This window comes from Polypterus senegalus, chromosome 1, assembly GCF_016835505.1.
Source record: "Polypterus senegalus isolate Bchr_013 chromosome 1, ASM1683550v1, whole genome shotgun sequence".
NCBI lineage: Eukaryota > Metazoa > Chordata > Cladistia > Polypteriformes > Polypteridae > Polypterus > Polypterus senegalus.
In genome coordinates, this window is record NC_053154.1 from 221,739,585 (window position 1) to 221,760,339 (window position 20,755).

At 36.9% G+C, this 20,755-nt stretch overlaps 1 protein-coding gene across 1 annotated transcript in view; it reads right to left on the reverse strand.

Annotated features, from left to right (window-relative positions):
* The window catches only part of waplb (WAPL cohesin release factor b), a 229,923-nt gene that overhangs the window by 7,008 nt on the left and 202,160 nt on the right, over positions 1-20,755 (reverse strand). Inside the window, exons 17-19 of the mRNA XM_039769232.1 lie at positions 19,169-19,376; positions 12,998-13,086; positions 5,431-5,526 (exon numbers count right to left, since the gene is read on the reverse strand). Coding sequence (XP_039625166.1) covers positions 5,431-5,526; positions 12,998-13,086; positions 19,169-19,376 — 393 coding nt within the window. The remainder of the gene's footprint in view (positions 1-5,430; positions 5,527-12,997; positions 13,087-19,168; positions 19,377-20,755) is intronic.

The window sequence follows — 20,755 nt, forward strand, 5'->3', positions numbered from 1 at the left end:
GTGATCAAAGGAAACAATTTTTGTGGGGATTCTAGTGTAAAAAAAGAATTCCCAATAAGCACATTTTTCTAACTTTAACTTCTTTATCATGAGACACATTCTTAAATACATAAAATATTTTCTGATCCTTCGTATTTTGAAAATTGTGCAACTAAACCAAACATCAGCCATCTGTTTAATGACAATGGTACTGTAGAAAAATTATATGTGCAGATGCCACTAAAGTGCACCTTGCCCTGCAAGTGGTCGTCCATATTGCAGGGAAATATTGGGGGTTGATTGGAGGATTGGCACTCTACCCCCACTGCAAAAACTTCATGCAGCACCGAAATGGCAGACAGGACTCCTTTCTGTTCTATTTGGGAGTAGTTCTGCTGCATCCGCCCGTAGTAAGGCTGCTCATATCATGAATGGGATTGGGGGGTCCTTTGGGAGCCTCATTCCCTTGATGGGTCAAAACTGTTGGGAGAGCCAATGGGGTTAAGGCCTGTCGTGGATTGGAACTGGTGTGGCGCTAAGGTGTCACCCGCTGCAAGACAGCACTCTGGTCCCAATTTGATCTAGCTCATCCAGGAAGGCTTGTGGAACGTCTTCTCTCTCCGGCATGATGATCATCTTCCTCTGCTGCTGGAGGAGTTTTTTAAACGCTACATTTCAGTGGTGGCACTCTCTGAGGTGCGCAGACCTGGGACTAGCTAGATCTCTGTAGGTTGGGTACACCTTTTATTAGTCTGATTGCGGTCATACTAAGGGAATAGCTGATGCTATGGCAGATCTGCTCATTCCAATGATGTCCGATATTGCTCCTTTCAATGCACTTATTATGAGACTCAGATTAAGGAACTTACTGGGTGCCTTGTCTGTTGTCTAAGTGTATGCTCCAACCATAGTGAGTGATGTCTCCGTGAGGGAGACATTTTATTTGCAACTTTGCTCTGTGGTTGATGGGTGCCTGAGAGGTGATACTTCTCTGGTCATGGGTGAATAAAATGTGACCACTGGCCACAAGGCTGGCTATGAGGACTGTGTCAGTATGGGTCTGGAGACCATGGTGAAAGTACCTCCATGTTCCTTGACTTTGCAAAAGGTCAGAGGCTGTGGATTGCTGGATCCAGGTTCCAGTGCCCTGAGCCACATCACCGGACTTGGTACTCCAATACTGGTGATGCAGTGAAGGAGACTGATCACATCCTCGTGGGTAGACACTGGAGGCTTCTACAGAACTACCCAGTTTGTGAATTCTGACCACAGATTTCTTCTTGCAACTACGAAGTTCGACCTTAGGTCCAGTAGGCAACCACCTACTAGGAGAATGAGGCTGGACCTGGCCAGAATCCAAGATTACACTGTTTCTAATGAGTTTGCACACACTGTGTGTGAGGAATTTGCTGAGATTGGTGCAACTGCTGATCGTAATGTGATGTGGGAGAACTTCTGTGACAAGACCCAGAATGTTGCTGACAGCTGTGTTGTTGCCAGTGGTCCAACAAGTTGGTGTTTCATCTCGCAGCTCACCCTGGATTTCATTGAGAGGAGTCACAGCTTGATGGCAACTCCGGTCTGTACTGGGAACTAAGAAGGATGGCTGCCAGGGCTCTGAGGGCAGATAAGGAGGCGTTCGTTAGAGGATTCTGTGAGCAAGTGACACACCACCTATGGTCTAGTGACCAACGTCCTGCTTAAATAGGAATCAAAGCATTGCGCACATCTGAATCTGTTCCTTGGAGAGTTTCAGTCAAGGCAGTTGATAGAATAGTCCTTATGGATGATGCTGCAGTTGTGACGCGCTGGGCTGGCTACTTTCAGCAGCTGTTTTAACAATTACCCTCCGACTAGGATGTTGGACATCTCAGGGTCCACAGTTCTTAAGGCTGATCCTTCAATTAGCTGTGAATCACCCAATCTCAATGAGAATATACAGATGGTGAACCAGCAGATGGTAAGGCTGTCGCCCTTCCTGTATTGAAAGCAATCTTTGCTTCCATTCGAGTCATCCCAACTGTTAAGAAAATGGGACTTGTCGTTCCTGCCTGGAAAGGGATGATCGCCTGGATTGCATCAACTACAGGGAGATAACAATACTCTTGTTGCCAGGTAAAGTTCTTGCTAGGGTCATCCTCAATAGTATCACTTGCTTACCCACCAATGACCGAAGCATTGACCACATCCTGTCACTGAGGGTTCTCATCGAGTGCAAATGTGAATAGCCACAGAATTTCTTTGCAGCCTTTGTTGATTTGTGTAAAGTGCTCAACTCAGTTGATTGAGATGCCCTGTGGGCCCATCCTCAGGGGAACTTCCCAAAGTTGCTGGATATGATGGGCAGCCTGCTCACTAGTACTGCGAGTGCCATGCAGGGTGGAGACAGAACCTCTGAATTTTTCTCAGTTGATTCTGGGGTTTGTCAAGAGTGTGTTCTTGCTTCTACTCTGTTCATTGCTTGAATGAGCAAGGAGTCTTGAGTGTCAGGGCTTGCAAATGTCCTTTATAAAAACCAAGGCTTTTAATGACCTTTTGGGTACAAGCCATTGGTGGTGTGTCTGTCTGCAGAGAGAATGTCAACCTTGTTGAGAGACTTACTTATCTTGGCAGAGACATTCAGGTCTCTGGTGACTCTTCCTACAAAGTCACTAGATGGATTGAGAGAGCATGGGATGTCATGAGGTCACTGGAAAGGTTGTGCGGTGCTCCCGATATCTCTGCAAAAAGGATGAAGGTCCAAGTCTTTAGAGTCCTGGTGCTTCCTGGTTTGCTATATGGTTGTGAGACATGGATGCTATTCAGTGACCCAAGACGAAGACTGGACTCCTTCGGTTTGACTTTGTGTTGAACCAGCGGTTGCTAACGGAGTTCCAAATGAAGCACATTACCTGCTTTTTGAGTGAGTGTCAGTTACAGCACTAGGGCCATGTTGCATGATTCCCCCAAGGGTGATGCGACCTCCAGGATAATCATTGTTGAGGGCCCAAACAACTGAACCAGGCCAAGGGGACACCCACATAATACCTGGCTGTGGCCAACAGATGGTAATTTCCAGTGGGTGAGACTGGACCACGTGTCTGCCCGAGGGGTGGCTAAACAGGATCCAGAGATGTTTTGCCATGTGGTGGGTGCGGCAAGGACCTGTACCAGTGCATACTCCCCAACCTGACCTGAGATGCCAGTGCGTGCATGCATGCATCATCACAAAGATCTGGCATGTGTGGAGGCTACTCTTGGAATTTGTCGCTGCAACTTTTTTTCAGATTAAGCAAAGAAAGATTAAGAGTTGACCATAAGGAAGTATTTAACATTATGACAATTAGTGGTGGGGGAAAGCCACTTAAAAATGATTTTTTTCAACCAGAATAAGAGCACTCACATGTAATATGAATAAGGGCACATTTCTCACATATTTTAAAGCATTTCTTTTCACAGAAAACATCATGTTCTTGGAAGATACTAAGTATTGCAATGTACATACAGCGCATCACTTTTTCCATTTTATGTTACAGCCTTATTCCAAAATGGATTAAATTCATTTTTCCCCCTTAAATTCTACACACAACACCCCATAATGAAAATGTGAAAAAAGTTTACTTGAGGTTTTTGCAAATTTACTAAAAATAAAAAAAAATGAGAAAGCACATGTACATAAGTATTCACAGCCTTTGCTATGAAGCTGAAAATCGAGCCCAGGTGCATCCTGTTTCCCCTGATCATCCATGAGATGTATCTGCAGCTTAATTGGAGTCCACCTGTGGTAAATTCAGTTGATTGGACATGATTTGGAAAGGTACACACCCGTCTATATAAGGTCCCACAGTTCATGTCAGAGCACAAACCAAGCATGAAGTCAAAGTAATTGTCTGTAGACCTCTGAGACAGGATTGTCTCGAGGCACAAATCTGGGGAAAGTTACAGAAAAATTTCTGCTGCTTTGAAGGTCCCAATGAGCACAGTGGCCTCCATCATCCGTAAGTGGAAGAAGTTCGAAACCACCAGGACTCTTCCTAGAGCTGACTGGCCATCTAAACTGAGCGATCGGGGGAGAAGGGCCTTAGTCAAGGAGGTGACCAAGAACCCAATGGTCACTCTGTCAGAGCTCCTCTGTGGAGAGAGGAGAACCTTCCAGAAGGACAACCATCTCTGCAGCAATCCACCAATCAGGCCTGTATTGTACAGTGGCCAGACAAAAGCCACTCTCGGACCATGAGAAACAAAATTCTCTGGTCTGATGAGACAAAGATTGAACTCTGGTGTGAATGCCAAACGTCACATTTGGAGGAAACCAGGCACCACTCATCACCAAGCCAATACCATCCCTACAGTGAAGCATGGTGGTGGCAGCATCATGCTGTGGGGATGTTTTTCAACGGCAGAAAGTGGGAAACTAGTCAGGATAAAGGGAAAGATGACTGCAGCAATGTACAGACATATCCTGGATGAAAACCTGCTTCAGAGCGCTCTTGACCTCAGACTGGGGCGACGGTTCATTTTTCAGCAGGACAACGACCCTAAGCACAGAGCCAAGATATCAAAGGAGTAAATCCAGGACAACTCTGTGAATGTCCTTGAGTGGCCCAGCCAGAGCCCAGACTTGAATCCGATTGAACATCTCTGGAGAGATCTTAAAATGGCTGTGCACCGACGCTTCCCATCCAACCTGATGGAGCTTGAGAGGTGCTGCAAAGAGGAATGGGCAAACTGGCCAAGGATAGTTGTGCCAAGCTTGTGGCATCATATTCAAAAAGACTTGAGGCTATAATTGCTGCCAAAAGTGCATCGACAAAGTATTGAGCAAAGGCTGTGAATACTTATGTACATGTGATAAGTAACCTCTTTTCACATTGTCATTATGGGGTGTTGTGTGTAGAAAAAAATGAATTTAATCCATTTTGGAATAAGGCTGTAACATAACAAAATGTGGAAAAAGTGATGCGCTGTGAATACTTTCCGGATGCACCGTATGACATTGGTAGGATTTTGAACTAACACTTTTAATTAAAATTGAAATTTTGGGCTGAATGGCCATTCTCAACATTTACATTCATAATTTCTTGTACGCAGACAGAATATGATGTGCATTTATAAAAATACCTGCTGATCAAAACAGTTACAACTGACATGTGAAGAGACTACATCACTATCAGTTTTGCAAAACAAAATAGTATTACATAAACACAGCCAGACTAGAAACTGAAGTAATTTATCATCTCTTGTTCTGGATTAATGATTAGTTAGATGCTTTATACTATTAAGTGCTTTAAGACCTACAAATACATTTTCTACATTTGCTATTGCAACTTAGTCATAATTTAATAAAGTTCCACTAACAAATATATTATAATTTTTCATAAAATGCTGGTTTATCATGAAAAATTAATTTAAATCACAATCAAAAGCAGGCATTTTTGAACATGAAAAAAAAAAAATTGTAAAAATACTTACTGTAAGATACATGAAGTTGAGGAACTTCTTTAACATTTCTGTCATTATTGAAAAATCTCCATTAGGCAAACTTTCCCTCACAGTAGTCACATTAATCTAAGGAGAGAAAAATAACTTTTTTTCAAGCAAATCAAACACTGCATAAGGTACACTACACACTCACTTTCTAACCAGTGAAGTGTTATAGTCAAAATATTGTGAATTGGTTTGTTATAGTTCTAATCAATCCATTTTTGTGCATCTATCAAACCCCACAACAATCAACAATACAAAATTTTAAATGGGGCAGAAAACACTGATGGAGCTCTGAAATCATCATTAACGTTAGTTGAAAATGTGTAGAATAACAATCAAAACATTTCATGTGCAACTAGAAACACACAAGAACAAATTTCTACCTTTAAATCCACAAATGATATGTCACCCACTGAGAATAAGTTAGAGTGCAATAAGAGACATTTAAGTTTAAAGTAAAACTTAAGTTTGCTGAATTTATTTTATTTAAAGTATTCTGGCTGCATTTGTTTATCAACTAATGAATGTGGAATTGCATCTTTTATTATCTGAACTTGCTATTGACAATAAAGGTCACTTTCTATGAAAGTGGGCGCATAGAACCAATTGTGGCAATGCATGCGAATACTCTTAGATGACAAATTAAAAGTGATTCCTCAAAAAACAGGTGAGAGCAAGAATGGAAGTAGGTACAATTAAAAAAAGCGCGTCGGGAGGGCTTGCAGTAACTAAGCATGATCACAATTTGCTAGAAGAACTAATAGACCATGGCATAATATGGAACAATTTAATAATAAATTTGATTATCCCAGAAAAATAAACTTACTCTAACTTTAAATAACAGGGGATAATCTTTCAATTGTAGTACAGAAGCCAGATTATTCTTAACTTGAGCACAATAAAATGACGAGCAAGTAGTCAAATACACTTTTTAAAAGATTATTAAGCTGTGATGTTTGATGTGATGCTATCTGAAAAGGGCTGTTGAGGAATCCAAATGCTATAGGATTAAAAGGTGCAAAAGAACTTCTGTACGGTTTAAGACAATGATACCAAAACAATCTGGACAATGGAGGCGGGTGCTTGTATGTAACACTCAGAAGCTGGATATACTCAAGATTATTTTTGACATTGTAAATCAATGGAAATGTGTAGTACTGTGCTGAACTAGACTGCATCCATGGATTGAGAAAGTACTCATTCTGAGGCCAACGTCACCTCACTGTCTAGGACACTGGCTGGAAATCCTGTTCCCAGTGCGATTACAGATTTTAATATTAAGTTACAGAAACTCTGGTATCATCTTGAGAAAACACTGCTTCTACTAACATAGTAAAACAAATGAATTACTGCTTCTTTGTACTGACACATCACAATGTGTGGTGGAAAGCAGTCATAGAAAGTAAATAAATTACATTTAGATTCAATGCTGTGCTTGAGTAGATCATGTATTAAATTGTATTTTTTTTATTTTTAAGTATTTTTAAATGCAAATACTTTTACTCTTTAAAAAGTATATTTAGTAACAAGGTGAGTCATTACAAAGTACAACTGATTTGCTAAAATCATGACTGAAGTTCACAATGCCTATAAAACAGAACTACTTGAAAAAAAGGTGAGGCAGGCCTGGGGGATCACAGGTCATGACCTAAATGAGTGAATAATTTAGTAAATGAAGTGCAGTTTTCTTGTTTTCTTTGGTTCAGTTAAATGGATGCATCTCAGTATGTCACACTGTGATAGTCCTGTACAGGTGCTGGTCATAAAATTAGAATATCATGACAAAGTTGATTTATTTCAGTAATTCCATTCAAAAAGTGAAACTTGTATATTAGATTCATTCATTACACACAGACTGATGTATTTCAAATGTTTATTTCTTTTCATTTTGATGATTATAACTGACAACTAATGAAAGACCCAAATTCAGAAGCACAGAAAATTAGAATATCAATTAAGACCAATGCAAAAAAAGGATTTTTAGAAATGTTGGCCAACTGAAAGGTATGAACATGAAAAGTATGAGCATGTACAGCACTCAATATTTAGTTGGGGCTCCTTTGGCCTGGATTACTGCAGCAATGTGGCGTGGCATGGAGTCGATCAGTCTGTGGCACTGCTCAGGTGTTATGAGAGCCCATGTTGCTCTGATAGTGGCCTTCAGCTCTTCTGAATTGTTGGGTCTGGCGTATTGCATCTTCCTCTTCACAATACCCCATAGATTTTCTATGGGGTTAAGGTCAGGTGAGTTTGCTGGCCAATCAAGAACAGAAATACCATGGTCCTTAAACCAGGTACTGGTAGCTTTGGCACTGTGTGCAGGTTCCTGTTGGAAAATGAAATCTGCATCTTTATAAAGTTTGTCAGCAGCAGGAAGCATGAAGTGCTCTAAAACTTCCTGGTAGACGGCTGCGTTGACCTTGGACCTCAGAAAACACAATGGACCAACACCAGCAGATGACATGGCACCCCAAACCATCACTGACTGTGGAAACTTTACACTGGACCTCAAGCAATGTGGATTCTGTGCCTCTCCTCTCTTCCTCCAGACTCTGGGACCTTGATTTCCAAAGGAAATGCAAAATTTACTTTCATCAGAGAACATAACTTTGGACCACTCAGCAGCAGACCAGTCCTTTTTGTCTTTAGCCCAAACGAGACGCTTCTGACGCTGTCTCTTGTTCAAGAGTGGCTTGACACAAGGAATGTGACAGCTGAAACCCATGTCTTGCATACGTCTGTGCGTGGTGGTTCTTGAAGCACTGACTCCAGCTGCAGTCCACTCTTTGTGAATCTCCCCCACAGTTTTGAATGGGTTTTGTTTCACAATCCTCTCCAGGGTGCGGTTATCCCTATTGCTTTTACACTTTTTTCTACCACATCTTGTCCTTCCCTTCGCCTCTCTATTAATGTGCTTGGACACAGAGCTCTGTGAACAGCCAGCCTCTTTAGCAATGACCTTTTGTGTCTTGCCCTCCTTGTGCAAGGTGTCAATGGTCGTCTTTTGGACAACTGTCAAGTCAGCGGTCTTCCCCATGATTGTGTAGCCTACAGAACTAGACTGAGAGACCATTTAAAGGCTTTTGCAGGTGTTTTGAGTTAATTAGCTGATTAGAGTGTGGCACCAGGTGTCTTCAATATTGAACCTTTTCACAATATTCTAATTTTCCGAGATACTGAATTTGGGACTTTCATTAGTTGTCAGTTATAATCATCAAAATTAAAAGAAATAAACATTTGAAATACATCAGTCTGTGTGTAATGAATGAATATAATATACAAGTTTCACTTTTTGAATGGAATTACTGAAATAAATCAACTTTGTCAAGATATTCTAATTTTATGACCAGCACCTGTATATTGGCCAAGAACTCTTGTATGCAGTGACTTTACATTTTTCTGTAGCGTGAGTACAGGCAGTCCCCGGGTTACGCACGAGATAGGGACTGTCGGTTTGTACTTAAGTTGTATTTGTATGCAAGTCTGAACAGGGATATTATTTTAATAAATGCTATTGTTGACCGACTGTTACCAAGTGCTCTGCCAATGAATGATGGAGTTTCACCCCTCTCTGACCTTTTTGTTATTTCTACTTTATTATCAATGGTAATGGTTTTTCCTCTTTTTTACTGTATCACCAGCACTTGCACCAGATTTGTGTTTCCGAGACATTCTTGAAGAGTGAAGACAAATGGTTAAGAGGAGCTTTTCTGCACAGCACTATACACGCTATCACAGCAGGAAGGCACCCATCCTGTATACCTATTAAATGGAAGAGGCAGTGGAAAGTTCTCAGGGTAGTGTTAGAAGCAAAATTGTTTTTTTTTTATAAATTATAATAAAAAAAAAAAAAAAAAAAAAAAAAGGACTGTATATCACTGGTTACATTTAGAAGTTCTGTACAAGCTCAAGAACACTGTGAGTTATTACACACAAAACTTCTTCCCGAATTTACTACAAAACCTATGAGTAAGTCGATTTTTAAACAAGTGGGCTGTTCAAAATACAACATAAAATAAGAAAAATCATAGCTATTTGTAAATACTACACTAAATCTCTGGTAACCACGTTGTTAATAAAGCAGTGACTAGTTGTACAAAAAGATAGATCAGGGCACCCTTTTCAAAACATATTCCCTTTCAGTGTGTAATGCATATGCGGGATGCAGTTAGCATATACATCATTTTCTAACTGTGCGTAGGGTGCATGGCAGTTTGCTTTTATATAGCAGTAATTTTCTGTGTAAGGGACAAGGGAAGACAATAGGTAATATATTGTTCAAGAGAATTCCAAATCTAGGCACTGTAATAATGCCATATTGCTGTATATTTTGTTATTATTTCATAGGGCGTCATGTTTTCTGACTCCTGGACTGGCCTTTAATGTTTGTTATGACTGATGCTTCTCCACTTGGCCAATTCTTATGCATTCAGCCTGTACTGCCTTTCTTTCACCAGTGTCTCTGAGCCTTTATTATCTGGCTACCCAATGTTGCCTTTTTAAAATTCATTGATGACCCTCTAACAGCAATTGCAAACCATCCCCTTAGCGAAACAGGGAAACATTGTGCAGTGCTGCAGATCACTTAGGTGACCCACGAACGGTGTGACTTAGGGGTTGAGAAGCACTACCTTTTACGGAGCCTGTGTGCAGATGAGTCAATTTGTGCTAGTCCGCAAGGGCAGTTACAATGTGTGTACTGGTCATCCAAAGCAGACTCACAAAGCCTCAACTGGAATGACCTGTACACTTTGTGATGAGTTTATGGACAATTTGACCTACTGTACAGTTAAATGCCTTGTTACAAATGAAGCCTTAAGTTAGTGCATATTTGTGAGATTTATATGTAAAGGATAAAGGAAAACTTGAAAAAGGAGATGAGGGGGTTGGGGTTCTGGGGGGATTCTGCAATCCAAGTGTCGTTTACCGATTACCTGAACTGTAAGCAGAGCAGGGTGCACCTAATCAGAGCACAAACACTTCTGCAGTTGCCTATTGCAGAGTATAAATGTTCCTTCTTCAAATTTTTTATTTAATATGCTTTAAATGCCAGTCAGGTTTGTAAGTATTAGTTGTCATTAGGTTGGGTGTTCTTAACCTGGAGACTCCCTGTATTTTCATTTAAATAAACTCTTTAAAACTGTTTAAGTAACAACATGCTTTTAAAAGCTGGTTGTCAGAGAATTCCTCCATTAGGCTTCTAACATATCATACTGTAAGATTTATATTTGACCCATTGGTCAAAACAAAACAAATATTTAATGGATGAACCAAACTGATTGAAATTTCAAATGTTACAAAACCCCAGCTTGCTTTAATTGTCCAAATCACTTTTTGCATTTGTGCAGACTTCAAGAATTCTTGTGTAAAATCATACCTGTCAATTTTATATGACTCCATTATTCAATAACTCTTGTAAAAACAGCCTTTGTTGAGCTGTTTTCAAAGAATCCTACATGAGTGATCAGACTTTGTTAATGCTGAGCCTATGCACAAATGCAGAATTGGAACATTTACTGGACTGGCACTACTTGTATTGCGTGTCTCTGTGATGCAGGACGGTTAATACAATACTTGTATTATTAGAGAGATGTGCTCTGAAGTGTTAAAATGCTATATAAATTTTAATTTGGTATTAACAAATAGAGCAGCTTATTTTATCGCTGGTGCAGAGGAACCAAACAGCTACATTATCTGCAACTGTTATCACTGCTGCCAGGTATGCGTGACCTTTATGCTTCTTAGAAAATGGATGGATGCTCAGAGGGATATTGTAGAGGAAAAATCCACAAATGAATGGAAATCCTCCATTCCTTTATTTGGACAGTGTAGGAAATGGTTTTAGAAAGCAATGTTGTTTTCACGAACAACAATCCAAGTTAAGCAATTACAACTCACATCCAATCAATGACGTTATGTGCTATCAAAGCAAGCAGAAATCTATTTGTGAGCCAACACCATAATCGGTGTTATGCAATTTCCAGACATTACTTTTGCTGGTTTCTTAAGATGTGCTACTACTGATAAGCCATTTCAAATGTCATTTTTACTCTTGCTTTTATCTTTTATTATTGTACCTTCGGAACTAATACATCTATTTACAGTCACTCATCTTGGGGACAAAACAAAAAAAAAAAAAAAAAAAAAGGTAGTACCATTACATTTTCGGCATTTTACTAACAAAGTATCTGTTCTTTTCACATGCCTTATCTTTGTGTACTACTTGATGCTGTTGTAACTATAAACTATGTCAACTATGTCAACAATGTTTCAAAATGTGTCTATTTTTACTTTGTAAAATTATATATATACACAAATACAAATACACATACACACATATATACATACACATAGCTTTTTTTTTTTTTTTTTTAAGTTAAGCACAAAGTTGCACAGATCAAATCACCCTCTCCATCTGCAGAAAGCAAGTTTGACTCAAATTTCAGACACAATGATCCGTACTTGCTAATACCAGTATTCACCCAAAATGCAAATTTCACTGAAAACACAATTATGATTACAAGAGAAAAATAAAGCTTTTTTTTTTTTTTTAATATGTCTAAGCTTATTTTCTGCATCCAGGAATAGTAACCAATGCGCTTTACAACTTCCATACTGTACATAATGCAACTACACAAAAAACATGAAAAAGTAATGCTTTTAAACACCAGGGTGCATAAAGCTCTTAAAAAATGTCAATATGTTTCCAAGACGACCACTTATGAAATTTTAGCTGCTTTGTTACATAATTTCATGTTGTTATACTCAAGTAGTCTTAAATTAGTATTTTTTTAAAACACTACAGCAAGTGGTGTATTTAATACTGTGACATACCTTGGATAAAATAAAAAATATACAATGTTTCATTAAGTATGGCATATAAACTTTATAATACCCATAAATTAAAACCATTACTCACATATTAAATTACATAATTAGAAAGACTGAGACTAGACCAGAATTCAAAGCCCTGGCATTTTCTGGAAACAGTTTAAATATGTCACAAAACGTTTAAAGTTTGCACTATTCTATCAGACAGAATTGCTAGCTGGTACAGTTACATCACTGAACATACCTGAAATGCTTATATGCTTAACCCATAAATAACTATCTGAATAGTGTTAAAAAAATAAAAAGTCAAACAAAACACAAGACAACAGGTACAGGTATTCACTTCTCACTTTGGTAAATGTGTTACTTAATGCTGACTGCTCTCCACAAGGACCTTTGTTGCTTTCAGTTTGTCTAATTGTATATGCAACACATAAGCAGAGTGGAAAATGGATTCAAAAATATAGATTGTTTGTATTGTGAAACATACAATGTGCATCACTTAACCATTTTAAGTACAAATGGCTAAAAGTTACAGTTCTTCCAATGCTTCGGTAACAGTACATGTTCTTAGTAAAGGCTAATTTTTCCAAATAACGTCAGGTTTATATAAAGCAAAACTTATAATTTGTAGTAGTAATACCCCCTCATATACACAAAATACTAAGGACACTAAAGTGTGCATTACATAAAAATAGGAGGTACACGAAAATAAACTTACAGGACTCCCCTGGCAAAGACAGCCCAGTAACAGTGCAGTGTATGAGGCCACAATGGAATCCTCCATGTGCTTCCCAGCATGCTGAAGAGCTGAAACAAACAATAGTAAATTATTTGATAAACAGGATGACATTTTTGAAAAACATTAGTAATCAATAGTTTGCTTTTATCATTCTAAATAGCACCATCCAAGAGATGTACACAGAGATTTGAAACAGTTGTGCCATATCCATTATGGTAATATACTTAAAAAAATAAAAAGCTGAGAATAAATAGCAATAAAAGTAAGTAGGCACAAATGTATTAACCATGCTTATAAAAAGCAAACCATTAAACATACACCCTGTTAAAAAAAAAACACATTTAAGATACCACACCTCTTTATAGGGATTTACCTTTTAAAATCTGTTGCAAAAAATAAAGCACTAAACAGCCATTATGTCCCCTTTTCTATCTTGAAGCAAAATTAACAGGAAATATGCAAAATCCTGTGTTCATAGTAGACTAGAATACTTGAAAATTGCACTTTACGCCTAATTCTTATTTTCTTTAAAATATGTTCACACACACTGTTAAAACAAGAAAGGAGAACATGCCATCACAATATCTTGAGCCACTCTAAATCTGCTCAGGCTACTCCTTACACAGAAATAAATGTACATTTTTGAAAAAGCCTTACTTCTGTTCTAATAAGAGGAAGAGACTACTGTGGGCAATCCAAGGACACTTACAAGCAAATAATTCTGCTATATAAAAATGTAAGCTTAAAATCAGTTTCTGATAACTTTAGTCAGTGCAAAATCATTAGATATACAGGCAAATGTCTTATGTATGGAAAAAGTAGCCACTGATGACATCTACCCATTTAAAAATGATCTGTAAGTTCCACAGGCAGAAATATAATTTAGAAATGGAACAAATGAAACACATGAATAACTGAAGAGTCAACCTGGTGTTGAGTACAGGAAACGTCAACTGCAGAATGTCCTGCTCAGCATTCAAATACAAGTCTGCAGCAGTATATTTTAATGAGACAACAGATTAAAGCTAAATACTTCAAAGTTGTTACACAATGGATTACTCACTAGCTCTGCATATGCAAAAGTCAGCATATTATGACCTTAGTCTTAACCATTTATACGTTTCAGTAAGAACGGTTAATTTGTTAACCAGGCATTTCTGAAGTGTAATAGTTGAACTCCAATTTTACTTAGATTGCCACCATAAAAAATGAAATATTTTGAAAGTAATTAAGAGTATTTCAGTCTGTGTTTTTCACGGTTCCTGCCCATTTTAGGAAGAAATTTAAATCCACATAGATTAAGGCTGCACATTATCACTTTAAGTAAGGCTATGTCCACATCACTACATTTTGAATAAAAGTTACATTTTAAAAACAAAAACCATCTCTGCCCAAACTAGCATTTCACATTGTTTTATGAAAGCATCTCCACCCTTAAAAAAATGGTCAAAAACTTGTATGATGTAGCCATTCACCCTCACTGGGCCTTCATGCATCGATGGAAACAGGGAGAAGTGTCCTCCATGCTCGACATTAATTTAGGCTTACAAAAAGCCCCGAAAAGCACAGATTATTTTGCTAGGAATGATAAGGTGGAAATGTTATTGAGAGTAACATACAAGTATAAGGCAAGCAAAGCGGCTGAGAAAATGCAATAACTAGGATCCAATCAGGGAAGGGCCATATAATAAGCATGAACAATTTATAGTAGTCCTGGAGCAATACTAAAGCAGCAAAGGTAAATATTACATTTTCTTTTTTTCATGTCAAGTTTTTGTAAGAAGATCTAATTAATGCCATATCACATACGTGTAAAATAAGTTTTCTTTTAGTGGCAAAAAAACAAAATAAGTCTTTAGTATCTCTGTATTTAATTTGCCAGTATCCCAAGTAGGTAACAGAACTTTTTTAGCGTGCTAGGAGCAAAGGTGTAGGTAGAGCAGTGTTTTTCAGCTGTTCATCTGTGGCGGCACACTTTATGCAACCCAAATAATACCAAGGAACATTCTACCAACCACAAAAGCATTAAACCTATACACATATAGGCGGTCCTATGCACCACACCTGGGTAGCTCTCACTGCACACCAGTTGACAAACACTTCTTTAGAGTATATACAGTAATTAAATTATCAAGTTAATGATGGTAATGCCTGTTTAAGAGATGCTAATGATTTCAATTAAAATCATGAAAAAAAAAATTTAGCAATGCATTCAATGTCTACAGTCATTACGATCGTTTAATTTTACTTTGACTCGTCTGTGTCTCATATGCCATACCAATTTGTGAATTATTACATTGGCCTTGTTTTCAACTTGCCCTTTAGGAAGGCAATCAAGTTAAGGTTGTACTTGCTCAAGTAGTATTTTGTTAAAAATGTCAGATTTCAGGTCATTAAGTTTAAACTATTAATTACATTTTCAAAAATTTTTGCTGATTCTACATTAATTTTATCATTAAGTGTATATTTACTTTATGATTTAGGCAATTTTTAATTGATTCCCAGCCCTAATATATTGATGAAAAAAAAACCTTGCAGGTAAGAGATATAATCTGTTGATTTCTTATCAATGTTTATCACTGAAGGGGATATTAGCAATCTTACAAAGGACTCTCCAAGATTGTTAGGGCCCATCATTGCCTTCCAGCTACAATAATGCCATCAGAACATCTTTCCCAGCTGCAGGACACATTTGTTTAAAGAATAGAGCGAGCCTTCCAGTGAAAATGTTGACATGCTGAATTTTCTGAAAACCTCACACACTGTATTTGAATTGAAAATCATGTAACTGTTTCTGTTCTAAACTTACACTTGAATTTTAAATGATCTAAAGACTTTTGAACAAAATTTGAATCCTGTTTATTTTTTATATTTAACTCAAGTTTCTCTTTGGACAAATAAAGATTATATTTGCTTTCATTAAATTTAAAAGTGAAAGAATGCAGCAAGAGGTAAGAAGATGCTGATAAAATCTTTACAAAGTTTAACGTTTGTAACATTTTAGTAGAAAGAATACAGCTACTAAAAAAGTGCTGAACATTACCGGTCTTAACTTCACTTATTATTTTCAAATCACAGTTTTCAGCTAAGGGGATGATGTAATATTCTGCTGAACAATGGGTTATGAAAAAATGTGACTGTTGAGGCCCTTAGTTCTTCAGCTCACATAATGATATGCACTATTGACTAAATTTGGCCTTTAAAACTTTTACTCAGCATGATAAATAAATATAAAGGGATAAAATCTGTTTTTTTATAATTCATATATTTCACATCAAAATTTTAAAACCTTGAAAGGCTAAATACTTTTGCAAGACAATGTAACTGTGTGTTCTTCTCTGTATTCCTATACCAAATACTAACAAATCTCTCTGCATCCTTAATTTTCCTTTCAAACATCTTCCCCTCTACAGGTATATACCACTTTTCTGATTAGAATTCAACTCTGCTCTATGAGCTTTAATATTTAACAGCCCCAATAAAAATCTGTCACCGTGTCATGTCCTACATGTAATTTAGGAAGATAATTCACAATGTATTTCTGTACAAAACAAAGGACAATATTTTATCTACCTCAGTAGAAGAGTTTAAAAAAAAAAAAAAAAAGTTTTATTTTTCAATATAGTCCCTTGATAGCTCCATATACTTTCTTGCAATTACCTTTAACCCTTTGAAGAAAAATAAAATCTTCTGTTTGCCCTTCAAGCCAGGATGTCACCGCTACCTTGATGTCTTCATCACTTGAAAACCACTGTCTACAGAGATATTTCTTCAAAACTCAGAACTGGAAATAATTTGACAGAGACAGGACAGGACTATAGGATGGATGGTTCAGCTGCTGGAACCCACATTCTTGGATGGCAGCACTGTGATTGAAGTGACATGTGAACTGGTGCGAAGAAGCAGCATGCCTGCTGTGAGTTTTCCTTGTCTTTTTCCATGATTGACTCCTGCAAAGTGATCATTGTGTTGGTGTAACTCTCCCCATTATGGTTTTATTGTGTGGCATGAACTCCAGAAGAAAAAGTCCTTCAATACCCCAGAAGACAGCTGCCATGATTTTGCCTGCAGATTTTTCTGTCTTGAACTTTTTTAGGGTGGGGGACGACTTCTTCTTCCACTGCACTGACTCCATTTTAGAGTCAGGATTTCAGTGATAGACCCAAGTTCTCTTCTCCAGTCACCATACGATGAAAGAAATTCACTTGGTCTTCACAGAACATCTCCAAATTCTCCTGACAGCACTGGAGCCTCGTGGTCTTTTGACATAGCGTCAGCATTCTTTAACCCAATTTGCACTGACCTTTGACATACCCAACTTTTCATGAATTATTTTCCAAACTGTTCCTTCCGAGATGTCAATTTCTTTAGCTATTCAGGAAACCTTAATTCATCTGTTTGAGAAAAGTAAATCCTCAACTTTCTTGCGCATTTCTGTGGAAGTTGCTTCCACAGGCCATCCAGTGTGAGGGTCATCTTCAATGGACTCTCTACCCCACTTAAAACTGCTTGCTCCTAAATTTTATTTTGAAGGATGATTGGGCAGACTCACCATAAACTGCAGGTAGATAAATTATTGAACACTCCTGGTTATCTTCACAATCTTCTTATAAAATTACAAGTTTGGCATTATATTTCATATTTAGGTAGAACCAGCCTGACCTCCGATGCAACCCCTCCCACCCCCACCTTATCAAAGCATCATCTTTTCTCACTTCGCTGAAGAATCTTCGGTTTCAGAATTGTACAAAAAGAAAATTCTTTTGAGCAAATCAAGAAATTAAAAGTGAAGCCATGCAAATGAAACTATTAAAAAAAATTCAAGTATAATTGATAATATCGGTACACAGTCATTTCTCTCTATTTAAATTAAACTTAATATTAAAATATTTTCGCTCTTAGGGAGGTTGAAAACAATAGTGGAATTTTTTTCATGATTACATATGCATTACCTAGATCATGGGCAAAGTAAAAAGAGTTAGTCACCTTAAAACAAAGTGTTAGTATTATATAATATAAATTGCTACAAGAAAAATTGCATTTAGCTACATTTAATTATGATAATGATTGCAGAAATAAAAAAAAAAAAATCAAAATTAAATTTATTACCAGGAACACAACTGGAACATAGCAGGTTATTGTTCCAATTACATCTTTACATTTACATGGCATGTTCAATGTTTACATGTCATTGTTAAACTAATGATGTATAAAGTAAAATTAAATTAATAGCAGCTGTTGAAAGTTAATATTGTGTACATATTAATATTTTCATGATACAAAAATATTGGGATGATTGCTTAAATAAACTACTTCCAGGTGAGTAATTTTTCTCAAATTTCTTATCCGTTTGCTTTTTATCATTATAAGTATCTATACATAATGTGAATCATCTATCTGTAATTATAACCAGAGTTTTCCGGTGGCCCTAAGTGGCCTAAAGGTTGATAGGATTCCTTATTTTTGATATAAAGAAGGTGTACACAGTCTCACTGACGTAGGTCAAAGTGTTTAAATTTTCGTGTTTACACAAAACACACAATTTTAAAAATGGTATTTTCAGACTCGGGAAGGTCTAAAAACGTCAAGATTCATCGAAATCTCGATGTTTAATTTTTTCATGATTCCTATACTTTCTCTATACTACGTACATGAGAAAGTATATAAAAAAAGAAATCCATCCATCTTGTCCCATCGGGATACTAGATTAACAAGACAATCTTTTACCAAAGCACTGTAAAGTCAATTTATACACAAAATGTATATTTTCACTAGATCCCATAAATAATGAAAATAGTGGTATTAATATCAATCCTTGTGGCTTTCTGCTTAGATAGATAGATAGATAGATAGAGATAGAGATACTTTATACAAGGCATATGTGAAAAATACATATTTTGCCAATAATTTTAATAATAATGTTTCTTTAAAAATGATTAAGGTTAAAATCTAACTTCTTAAGAGCTACAGAACTTTGCAATGTGTGATTATAGCTTGAAGAGGACAAACAATTAGAGCTAAGGTGAAACAATGAAAATCTATGGTAAGAATAGATACTTTACAATCTCTAATTTATACAGTTAATGCCATTTATATAGTATCTTGTCAAAATAAAATATGACAACTAAAGTTTGTAATCAACTTGACTACCTTTATTCAAATCAAGCTCTTCTTCCTCCTCTTCTTTCTTGTCCTTGTCATTTGTATCTCTGTTTTCTTCTGAAGCCACCCACTGGATCTCTCCACTTGTCTCTTGCCATTCTCCACTTTGATCCAGCTGAGCAGTTGGAGCATCCTTAATAAAATCATCAGTTTCTGTCTCTGCCAGAACAGCAGCACGCTCTCGTTGTAGAAACAGCTGATAAAGGTAAACACAACAAATCATATACAAAAAAGTTAAACATTTTTCTAGGCGCAACACACCACCATTATCTGAAGCCCTGGGGCAATACAAGAATTTTCTTCAAATAGGTTAAATTCTTACAATGTAAATAAATCATACTTGGGATTTCTAGATTAACATAATAAAAACTGCACAAGTTTAAGTGAAATAAAAATCAAATTAATACATACATTGACTAGAATAAATGAATCCTTCTATGGCCTAAACATTAGATACAAATGATGTACAAACTAGGTAAAATAAACTTGATTATGGGATCAAAATGATACTCTCTTCATACGGTGTCAAATGCTCACAAGGTGGAAAAAACAGTTAAATGAACACTTTTTGAAAAACATGACATCTACAATGCAAACAACTTGATACTAAGTCTGGCTGTTAAATCTCAAATGTGAAATCTTCAATTAAAATAGTGTATACAATGGTGTGAAAAACTATTTGCCCCCTTCCTGATTTCTTATTCTTTTGCATGTTTGTCACACAAAATGTTTCTGATCATCAAACACATTTAACCATTGGTCAAATATAACACAAGTAAACACAAAATGCAGTTTTTAAATGATGGTTTTTATTATTTAGGGAGAAAAAAAATCCAAACCTACATGGCCCTGTGTGAAAAAGTAATTGCCCCTTGTTAAAAAAATAACCTAACTGTGGTGTATCACACCTGAGTTCAATTTTCGTAGCCACCCCCAGGCCTGATTACTGCCACACCTGTTTCAATCAAGAAATCACTTAAATAGGAGCTGCCTGACACAGAGAAGTAGACCAAAATGTTACAGGCACTGTATGAAATGCAACCATTGTATAGAATGCCTAGGCAATGGATAAAATGCCTGCTGTGTTTAGGCAAAGTATGAAATATCCAAATTATTTTAATATTATATATACTTTCCCTATGCATTGTATGTAATACTTAGGCATTATATAGAAAGACAAATGCTATTTAGGCAAAGTATTTTCTTTTGGCATTGCATAGAATGCCTAGGAAATGCGTGACATATTAATTGTTTCATACTTAGACATCCAATTTTTGGCATTCTATACATTGCCTAGGCATTCTACACAATGCCTACATTTCATACATTGCCTGTAACATATACAATAGATTTCATTCTGGAGCAGACATGCAATAAAAATGATATCTGAAAAACATTTAAAGCATAGTGACCCTTTGGTACTGCATATATCAGAAACACAAACATCTGTATCAGTAGTCCTTCATGCACTAGCAGAGTTTCAAAGATAACTGGACTCAAATTTAATTTGAGAAAAAGTATGCTTTTTCCAGTGAACTCCCTAGCAAACAATATTAGACTGGACACCTTGATTGT